The sequence below is a fragment of the Halichoeres trimaculatus genome, unplaced genomic scaffold, assembly GCF_033239565.1.
Source record: "Halichoeres trimaculatus isolate MK-OKI-2021-1 unplaced genomic scaffold, fHalTri1.1 fHalTri1_scaffold_16, whole genome shotgun sequence".
NCBI lineage: Eukaryota > Metazoa > Chordata > Actinopteri > Labriformes > Labridae > Halichoeres > Halichoeres trimaculatus.
This window is the reverse complement of record NW_027437194.1, coordinates 94,443-105,000: the sequence shown is the minus strand read 5'-3', so window position 1 is coordinate 105,000 and position 10,558 is coordinate 94,443. Positions and strand designations below refer to the sequence as shown.

At 46.7% G+C, this 10,558-nt stretch overlaps 2 protein-coding genes across 7 annotated transcripts in view; one reads left to right on the top strand and one right to left on the bottom strand.

The window, feature by feature from the left end:
- wbp1 (WW domain binding protein 1) overlaps positions 1-4,444 on the bottom strand; it is a 6,509-nt gene extending 2,065 nt beyond the window's left edge. For 4 of the 5 annotated variants that reach the window (XR_012599704.1, XR_012599706.1, XR_012599705.1 and 1 more), the window contains exons 1-4: positions 4,306-4,444; positions 3,381-3,483; positions 2,953-3,120; positions 1-2,358 (exon numbers count right to left, since the gene is read on the bottom strand). The exon at positions 1-2,358 is cut by the window's left edge. Coding sequence is in view for 1 of the 5 variants with exons in the window: in XM_074690154.1 (XP_074546255.1) it covers positions 1,817-2,358; positions 2,953-3,120; positions 3,381-3,483; positions 4,306-4,368 (876 nt within the window). In the remaining 4 variants the exon portion in view is untranslated. The remainder of the gene's footprint in view (positions 2,359-2,952; positions 3,121-3,380; positions 3,484-4,305) is intronic. The other variant, XR_012599707.1, reaches the window with a different exon arrangement.
- On the top strand, positions 4,312-8,625 carry LOC141805244 (ADP-ribosylation factor-like protein 3). 2 transcript variants are annotated; one of them, XM_074690157.1, is made up of 7 exons: positions 4,312-4,438; positions 5,154-5,212; positions 6,074-6,217; positions 6,323-6,439; positions 6,697-6,747; positions 6,862-7,047; positions 8,025-8,623. In XM_074690157.1, exons 2-7 carry the CDS (start codon positions 5,210-5,212, stop codon positions 8,070-8,072), a joined length of 549 nt encoding a protein of 182 aa, XP_074546258.1. In that variant the 5' UTR covers positions 4,312-4,438; positions 5,154-5,209; the 3' UTR covers positions 8,073-8,623. The 2 variants fall into 2 exon arrangements, with proteins under 2 accessions (XP_074546258.1, XP_074546256.1); XM_074690155.1 differs by lacking the exon at positions 5,154-5,212 and having other exon boundaries at positions 4,343-4,438; positions 8,025-8,625.
- The last annotated feature ends 1,933 nt before the right edge of the window (positions 8,626-10,558 follow it).

Sequence of the window (10,558 nt, the reverse complement as noted above, 5' to 3'; positions counted from 1 at the left end):
TCAGCCTGCTAATGCACGCGCACGCTTCGCTGCCAATGGAAAATACCGCCGCAAATCCCACGGCTGCCAAGATCCAGAGGGTCCACAGAGAGCCAGAGGGTCCACAGAGAGCCAGAGGGTCCACAGAGAGCCAGAGGGTCCACAGAGAGCCAGAGGGTCCACAGAGAGCCAGAGGGTCCACAGAGAGCCAGGACGGCCTCAGCTCACCAACAACCACTGCCTCAGAGAGGAGCCCGGTGAGGAAACCAGAAGTCTCTGCTCTCAGATCCTTTTTGACCAGAAACAACTGCACGACTGAGCCCTGACGCGAGGAGGAGAGCAGGAGGCTGGAAAATCTAATCACTGAGTCCATAACTCATGCTAAATATCAGTGCTTTACTCCACACACACACACACACACACACACACACACACACACACACACACACACACACACACACACACAGGACTCAACCTTTACCCACTGCACTTTAACATCCATCCACTGACACACACACACACACACCCCTGCAGCCCCCTGTGGGAGCTTTGTTGTAATTTATAGACACACCTGTGGTTTCAGTGGAGCGTAGCTGCTAAGAGCTGAAAAAAAAACATTTGTTTAGGAAAAGGCTGAATGAGCAAAACGCTGCAAACGCTGCAAACGCTGGAAACGCTGCAAACGCTGGAAACGCTGCAAACGCTCACTCTGGTTCAGGAAAACATGTTAGCATGAACTGTTTTGGATCTGAAGGTGGTGACGAGGCCTGTTTGGCTTGAATCAAAGGTGGTGAGGGGGTCACGTGTGTGTGTGTGTGTGTGTGTGTGTGTGTGTGTGTGTGTGTGTGTGTGTGTGTGTGTGTGTGTGTGTGTGTGTGTGTGTGTGTGATGGATAAATCACTCAGAGCAGGTCGTCGTCTCCAAACATGTTGATGTGAGACCTCTGAGCTGAGCACACGCCAACATGTGATATCGAAAGGAGGCTGTGTGACATCTAATACCCGCAGACTAAACAACACACTCCTTCCTGTCTCTGCTCTCTGCTATTTGTGGTTGCACCCCCCCTCACACACACACACACACACACACACACACACACACACACACACACACACACACTCGAGATGCGAAGAGTTTCAGACTCTTCACACAGAGGACAGCAGACGCTGGTTGCCATGACCTCACAGCTGACATCACCGTGCAGCTGTGCCCTAGATTTCCCAGCACACACATGAATCCTCCGACACGCCGCGCTGTGGGAGGGAGGAACCACGTGTGTCCGTGCTCCAGTATCGGCGCTCTGACTCTTTGCCTGGTCGTGTCGGGATCATGGGGAGAAATGTGGCTGACCGTGTCGGTATGCCCCTGCCGGCCAGCCCAGCAGAGGTAAAATGTCAGATGACAGTTGGATGGCGGGAAATGTTGGGTGGAGGGAGAGCGGTGTGACCGAAGCATGAAGGCAGCGCTCAGACGGAGCAGAGGGCGGCGGCCATTCCCGGTGTCGTTGACAATCGTTTGCTGCCTTGGCGTGGCGCTCTGCCTTGGCGTGGCGCTCTGCCTCGGCGTGGCGCTCTGCCTTGGTGTGGCGCTCTGCCCGCGCTGAGAAATGTCTGACCTAGTGGAGGATCAACGAGTGTTTGCCAAACTTCTGCAAAAGAGAAAAGCAAAGCAAAAAAAAAAAAAGTCCACGTGAAGTTTTCACCATTCCTAATCGGACGCCGTTAACGTTTAGTCGTCACCGTGGTGACGTCATGCCTGTGTGTTAGTTCAGAGGATGAAAACACAGGCAGTCCCCTTGTGATGATCATTCTGATTGGCTGGTTAGTAAAGATGTGGGTCACACCATGTGGTCCCCGGTGCTGGTGCTGGCGGTCTGGCTGGGCAGCTCGGCGGCGTGCTCCTTCTGTCTGATGGCGTGCTGCGGCTGCCCGGAGCAGCAGTCCCGCCCGCTGACCTTACACATGCGCTGCTCCTCGTCGCTTTCCTCTTCGAGCCCTGAGCCCTCATCCACATCCAGCTGGCAGACACACACCTCAATCCCTGAGTCACCGGTCACATGGCGGCGCCGAGTGATGAGCTCCTCGTCATCCTCTTCATCCTCCTCTGCCATCAAGGGGACCTCGACGTTCCCCTCAGCTGCACGCTGCGCTTGGATCGGCGTCGCCTCCTCTCCCTGGTTTGCTGAGGACGCCGCGGCCTGGCGGTCCGGCTCTGGAGCGTCTCCGGCCGGCGGGGGGACGGTTACAGGATCAGGAGGGCTCACGAGTGCAGGCAGAGCTGGAGCCGCCTCGGGGGAGTTCTCAGAGTAAGGTGGAGGAGGCGTTGGAGGGTGGCCCACCACTTCCTCGTAGTCAGGAAGTTTGCAGTCGTTCCAGAACCCTGAAACAAAAACAGGGACGTTAGACCATGGTCTGTTTGACAGAGGCGTCCACGCCGAGCCGTCACACCCACAGGTCCAAACCTCCTCAGGAGTCAGGGCATGGTTTCAGCTCGTTGCTTGGACAGAAGGGAAAAACTTTTTTAACTCTTTAAAAGGATAAAGAGTTTGATTTTTCAGAGACTGTTTAGCTTTTTACAAACATTACATGGATTCCAGTTTGGTTGATCACTCTCTGTTTCTTACAGCAGCTGGTGTGAGACAGGAAATACTGTCTGGGGGGGTGGATACGCTGAAAGGGGCCAGGGGCTGTCGAATCTGTCAAACCTGAGGCCACAGAAAGGTTTTGTGCTCTGTACAGGAACCACAGTGCTACCAAGACCTGCCCCCATTTGAACTAGACCTTGGTCGGTTTTATCATAAATTTCTTTAAGTTAGACGATGAATCCTGATTTATTAGCTGGTCTGCTTCATGAAACCTGACAGTGATGTGATCCCTGATTCAGACTACCTCATGAGACAAAGATATGGACTCTAAAGATTATCAGAATCTAAATCCAAAAGATAAAAGTAAAGTTTGTCCCTGGATGACTTACTGAAGTTGAGAGGTGGTGGGGAAATGAAGGAGCTGGAGGCTCCCTGATAAGCCATGAGGCTAATCTCACGTTGACGCTGCTCCTGCTGAAGACGCATCTTAACTCTCCTGTGTCGGTAGGCACAGCAGCAGCTCAGCATGATGATCAGGGTCCAAACCAACCAGAACCCTGTGGAAGAAGAACGGCTTAATGTAAAGTCATGGTTTGCCAAAGGAGAATGATTGAACAAGGGCTGACATTTCCTAGGATAATAAAGTCAAGGTGGTAAAAAGTAGCCTGAAAAATCTATCTTTAACCACAGGCTACAGCAACTTCTGTCAACTATGAACTCCAGTGAAAGTGGATGGATGAAATAGCACAACTTTTAGAGTTTTATTCTAAAAAAAGAGCTTCAGATAAAGGATTGACAAAGTGAAAGTGTAACTTACACCACAGCTCATAGTAGTAGGTGCAGCACTCTCTTTCTCCACAGCAGTAACCCATCTCACAGCGGTACTGCTCATTGTTTACCCCAAAACAGAACTCCTTTCCCTGAAACACACACAGGAGGCACACAGCCTGAATGTCTGAGTCAACAATCAAACAATCAATCAATCAATCAATCAATCAATCAATCACACGGATGGCACAGTGAGCCCCTGGTAGGCAGATAGACCACGATCTGTTTGGCCTTTGTCACTTGTCACCTTGGTGTCATTTATTGTGTTTGCACACTGCTGTTTAATCTCCCACATCGTCACTATGACACATAAACAAACCTTAGAGAGAAAGTTCAAGATACAATGGCTCATTTAGAAAAACGTTACGATATTTCTGAACCAAGTGTTGAGGACAAATGAGGATTAAAAGACGGTGCCTCTGTTACAGAACTATGTCACAGTAAATAAGTTCAGTTATGTAAATGAAATACTTTCTTTCAAAGGTTTTGTTTTGAGCTACACTTATTTAGACAAAACGTGAGAATAAATCAGAAATTAAACTTTGAGGAAGGCAGGGATGAAGGCTTTATGAAGCTAACATCAAAACCTGAATAAACACGTCAATTTGCCGGGTTCGAGTTAGCATGAGCTAACGTTAATCTTGACACCCTTCACTTTAACTGTTAAATTCAGCTTAAAAATGACAGTTATGCGTGACTTCGAGTTACAAGGTGACTAAATCAGCATGTGAAGTGTCGAAATATAGATAAAAACTTTGACTAACTGACGTCACCCCCGTACACACTAACGGACCGTGCCCAGTTTCCTTTGTGGAGGAGACAAAAAGGATCGGCTCGAGGCCTTCAACGGACAGACGCGCCGCGGCCTCGCCTTCGAGCTTCATCCGACCTCGCGAGCCACTGCAGCGGCTTACCTCCACCAGACAGGTCCCGGTACAAAGAAGACCTACAATGGATCCCAGTGCTTTCTGCGGCATCTTTCTGGGTCGTCGGCCGTGGACACGACGGGAACCATATAGCAGTCAGTCGAATCGACGACTCGTTGAGGTGAGTTCAGGTGGCCGAGGCTAGTTAGTGGTTCAGTCTGTCGCACTCCGACATGTTTTTGTTTTTCCTTGTCTCAGAAACAGCATTAGTAACATGAACCGGAGTCCGTTTGGAGACTGCAGGGGGCGCTGTGTATGCGTGTGTGGAAACAAGATTAGGAGTTTGTCACTTCTCAATATTTAACTGACCATTTGTCATGTATTTACACTGTTCAAAATATGCTAACCCATTTAATATCAAGTTATTATATTTAACATCATTTGGCCTCAAACAAAGGGGCAACACAATTTAACAGGAGATTTTATCTACTTTCAAACGGGAAAAAGCTCTTTAGAAATGAATGGAGGAAAAAAGAAATGTGTTCAACAATCGTTTTTTAAGAGTTCTAAAATAATATAACAGATCAGTTTGGAAACTGTGTTGCCATATTAACAATGTAGTTTTAACACGTTGGAAAAAAATCAACCGTTGTGAAAACGTCATCTCTTGTATAAAACGTTGTTTGAGCGTTAAATCAGTAGAGGGGAAAACGAATATCGAGTTATTAAGAAGACAAACTTTTTAGTTTTCCTCTGGGGTTATTATTTTTTTCTCAGTTTATTAATTTTTCAAAAAGTGTTTTCGGTTTCGAGCGCGAGGACGTGCGGTGCATACGTTGTTTACGTTGACGTCACGGTTTCCAAGGCGACGGAACCTCACAGCTGTTTCCCCCCAGATCGAGATTTAATCCAGTCAGCCTGAGCAGGGGCAAACACAACACCTGACGCCAACATGGTGAGTTACTACCATTTGCATTCACTCATATTTTTACGTTTTGATATTTTTTAATTAAAGTTTCTGTTTGGTCAGAGGTGTGCTCAGGAAACTAGAAGCTGCAGGTAGTTCCTAGTTTCTTCCAGTGAATGTGGCTCCTGGTTCAGTTAGGAGGTGTGCTGCATTTGCTTTTTGTAACCATGTCATTAAAAATGCAGGTTAACATTAAGACTGGTCTTTGTCACTGATAAAAGAAAATATTCTCTACCTGCATGCCTTTATACTAAACTATGTTTGGCTCACTGCACAGGATAGTTTGACTTATTCAAATACCAATCTTAGGATAATCTACTTGAGTCATATTTTTGTTTGACTGATAAAAAAAGAGACAAATATAGAAAAGGACAGCAAATGGAAACTGCACATTTTAATGCACAAATCAAGTGAGAGCAAAAAATTAACTTGAATATGTAAGACATTTTAAGATCTTATGTTGTTCAGTGTTATCTTTTATTTACACTGACTCTGTGCACTTGTAACACACCGTGGCGTACAGTGACTGCACGGTGGCTGAAATAGCTTGAGCCAAAGCCTTCCTTTCTTACCCCTTTCTGGATCCACGCCACCAGCTCTACACATGCCAGTTGGCCTACTAACACGAGTAGGTCACTGCAAGCTGCTAACAGCTAAATCCTACTGGATGACTCTTGCTGTGGTGTTAGTGTTAAACCTCCTGTACAAGCTGTGTCATGATCCTCGGCCAAACCCTGACACCAAACTAACCTGTGCTGGCCGTTGGTTACCTAACCTGGTTAAAGCGTTGGTTTTGCTCACTGAGGACATCCTGTTGGAGCTCTAACGAGCAGCCTGATCCACCTGCAGGGCTTGTTGTCCATTCTGCGACGGATGAAACAGTCTCCAGAACAGGAAGTGCGCTTGCTGTTGCTTGGTCTGGACAACGCTGGAAAAACCACTCTGCTGAAACAACTGGCAGCCGAAGATATCAGCCACATCACCCCCACTCAGGTACAAACACACACAGACACACAAACGTCCACAACAACAGCCACTTTCAGTCAGATCCTTCTCTGCTCTGTATGAGTAAACAGCACATGTGTCGTCTCTCTGCAGGGTTTCAACATAAAAAGTGTTCAGGCCTCAGGATTCAAACTGAATGTCTGGGACATTGGAGGTCAGCGCAAGATTCGCCCTTACTGGAGAAACTACTTTGAGAACACAGATGTGCTGGTAGGTTTAAAACTAGCCCAAACTTCCTGTCCATTGATTGATAAACTGATCACAGTGATAGTAGTTATCCTCACCACTCACTAAGACGATCAGCTGCATGTTTGCAGGTCTGTTATAAAAGCAGCTCTTAGGTTGTGTCGTCAGTTTGAGTTTCAGCATGGACAGAGCAAACTGACTCAGTCACAGGATGATTCACCGTCTCTCAGGGATACTGCTCTTTAATGCATATCCTGATCCTCCTAATGTGTCATTTTCAGATCTATGTGATCGACAGCTCGGACAAGAAAAGGTTTGAGGAGACGAGTATGGTGAGTTGTGATGTTTTAGTGTGACTATGGGTTATCCTGGCTTGTGATTTAAATACATCAGGCTTTCTCCTGAAGTTTCATATCACTGACCGCTCTCTGTGTCCGTTTCTCCAGGAGCTATCTGAGCTGCTGGAAGAGGAAACGCTGGCCGGTGTGCCACTGCTAATCTTCGCTAACAAGCAGGACCTGATGACAGCCACCCCAGCGTCCGAGCTGGCAGAGAGTCTCAATCTGCACACCATCCGGGACCGCATGTGGCAGGTCCAGGCGTGCTCGGCCATCACGGCTGAGGGAGTGCAGGTACAGACAGGACCCATGCTGATACACAGCCGGGGAGGCACGGCCCCTGCAGGGGGCAGCAGAGAGTTTAGACTTTTCTTCAGCTGAAACCAAGAGGACATTTTTGAGCCCATGACTCTTCAGAGCGAGAGAAAACTCTGAGCTTAAAGTCGTCTCATGTTTGTCGTGACAGGGTTATAACCCAATTATTGCTCTGATGCTCAAACTACTGATACTATTTATAAGGTTAACCAGATTAGGGGTGTGAAGTTAAGCATGTTATCTTTTGTAAGAGCAGGGAGGCTTAGCTTCTGCGTCTTCATGATATGCTACATTCACGGCCTGCTGGGACACCGTCGTCTCGGTAAAAAAAAAAAAAAAAGGCTTAAGATCAAAGTCATTTTATCTCAGGGGCTGCTTACAGAGCAGTTTGACCTCAGTTTGACCTCACTTTGACCTCACTTTGACCTCAGTTTGACCGGACAAGTGAAAAAAGACCAAAATCACAGACAGATAGTAACAACTGAGGACAAAAAGTTACATTCTGAAGGAGCTCACGTTTAATGAGCTTATTTTTTAAAAAGTAATATAATCAATCTGGAGTTAATCCAGAAATATCAGTTTCAGAAAGTTTCTGCCTCAGTTTATTGTTTTTCACGTGCTGTAAAACACCACTTAGTACAAACAGCCGTGTGTTTTCTCCCCTGGTTTATAACAAACCTGATCATTAAACTGTGACACCCTGATGCTTTTCTTTGTTATCACATTGTTTTGTTATTTATTTATTTATTTATTTATTTATGTTGTTTAAAAAATGAATAGATAATAAAATAATGTAATAACAAAGAAAATCATGGGGTGTCTCTGTTTAACGATCCAGCTGGTTTAACCAACACCTTTAGCTCTGTGAGTCTATCTTTATTAAAAGTTTTAGTTTTTTTCTTCATTTTATAAAGTGCCACAGATAAAACAGAAACTCGTTTCCTGCTTCTTTCTAGGACGGCATGACCTGGGTTTGCAGAAACATATCGTTCAGGAAGAAATGACGCTGGGAGGAGGAGGTTTCAGACGGACTGAACTTTACCTCAGAGCTGCGATCACACGGACAGGAAGTGTTTAAAGACGGAGCCTCGGCTATATTTCAGGGTCTCTTCATCCGGCAGCGTTAACCTTTTATTCACAGGAACCGTAAAGTTTTGGGACTGTCCAATCAGCTGCTGCTCTTATTTATTTTTTTATTTATTCTCCTGTCAGTGTTTGTAATGTACATACTGTAAATATCTGTGTGTGACTTTAATTCAGACTGCAGGCTCTGCACATGGAGCGTTTGTTAGCTGAAGGCTCTGACTGGGTAAAGCGTTTGGCTCTTGTTGGTTTTTGAAGGTCTGTGATTCTCTCAGCTCAAAGCTAGAGGGCGATGTTGTGCTTGTGTCTGTCTCCTGCATGTTGTGGCTTCCTGTGCTACAGTTATTTGTCCATTCTTGTTTCTAAATACAGAGCTTTATGACCACCTTTAGAGAGTTGTTTTGGAATATTGTCCACAGATTAAATGGAAAAATGTCTGGAGCATTTTATATCTTCACATTTGCTCAGAGCTTAAGAAAAACACAAATCAAATGAGATTTCCAGCCCCTGCACGGGAGAAACAGAGCTCACATCGCTCCTGCATACACAACAAACCATAGAGAAACACCTTGGCCATTCAATTACTCCTCCACTCACCTTGTTCGCCATGATTTACCACAAGGCAATTGCATTTTCCGCTCCATTTTTCTATTTTGTCTTTTGCAGCACATTTGCCACAAACTCTGCTAATCTGAGCTGGCCGAGTGCTGCGCTCTGGTCCTATAGGCCATTTACATACAAACCTTTTCCAGGACTAATAGCTCTCCAATACAATTTGCATTTATATAGCCCCCTTCATACCAACATGATTTGGCGCCTTCGCCCGTGATAAAAATAAACCTCCTCCTTTGGCCTTGAGTTACTGCCCCTGCTGCCCGCGGCGAGCGTGTTGGTGAGCGTCTCTCTCTGCGTGTAAGGTTGGTTGATTTTAATACATCAGAGCTGCTTGATCCTCAGTGGAAACAGGTGTAGAGAGCCGCCAAACACACACAATACACCCACGATACACACACGATACACACACGATACACACACGATACACACACGATACACACACGATACACACACGATACACACACAACAACGCCCTGAGTGTTAGATCATCCTCCTGTTTCCTGCTGCACTCTGCATCTGAATACTGTTGATACAGCAGTGTGTGTGTGTGTGTGTGTGTGTGTGTGTGTGTGTGTGTGTGTGTGTGTGTGTGTGTGTGTGTGTGTGTGTGTGTGTGTGTGAGTGTATGTGTAGGCTAACCAGGGCAAAGAGTCACCAGGTAAATATTAAACCTCTACATATTTCTGCACAGACCAAACACAGAGCAAAGACAGGGATCGAGTGTTTCTTGGTTAAAGCTGCTTCACATCGCTCACGTCCTCCTCTTCCTCCTCTTCCTCCTCTTCCTCCTCTTCCTCCTCCTCTGAGCTCAGATCAAACTGAACAGAGGGATGAATAAAGGGATGAAAGCCTCATGAAACTGAGGATAAAATGCCCGTCTGATCTGTGGTTAGTTTAATCATTAACATCTAATCCTTGTCATCAAGGCCCGACCTGTAAAAATAACCCAGTTACACAGAGAGGAGCTTTCCATGGTATCTGTGTGATGGGCTTTGAATCCAGTCTGATCAAACGTGGACTGAGCAAACACAGGTGTGGATTACAGCGAGCCGTTTCCTCGGCTCCATCGTCAGCGAGGGGAGAGGCAGTCAGGCCTGAAAGGGCCATAAATCAGGGGATTTTCCCAGCTCCTCAGGCCGGCGTTCAGGCCTCCCACACAGGGGAAACCGAGGGCGAGGAGGCCTGATGGACTCAGGGGGGGCCGCAAAGGAAAACAAGGAGGGGAGGGGGCAGAAATCAGTGACTTCATTAAAGCGTTGGTATCTCAGGCTGTGAGTTCACATCAGAGGCTGGTGGAGCTTGGTGAAGCTTGGTGAAGCTTGGTGGAGCTTGGTGAAGCTTGGTGAAGCTTGGTGAAGCTTGGTGAAGCTTGGTGAAGCTTGGTGAAGCTTGGTGGAGCTTGGTGAAGCTTGGTGGAGCTTGGTGAAGCTTGGTGAAGCTTGGTGGAGCTTGGTGAAGCTCGGTGAAGCTTGGTGGAGCTTGGTGAAGCTTGGAGGAGCTTGGTGAAGCTTGGTGAAGCTTGGTGAAGTTTGGTGAGGGGGAAACAAAGTTAGGATGTAGAAAAATGTAAAAAGTATCCAAATCAGTTTTCCTAAAGGATCCAACAGACACACGCTGAGGCCGAGCCAGCTCTGAGAAGACGATGAAGAGCTGAAGGTGGCGTCTCATTCTGCAGATATCAGCTTCATTTCTCTTCTCTGAGTCTGTGTCGTGTGAATTTCCAGAGGAGACCGAGCGTCAGGTTTAATGTTTAACTCAGACTCGGCCTCAGCACAGAAACACGTCTGAAACT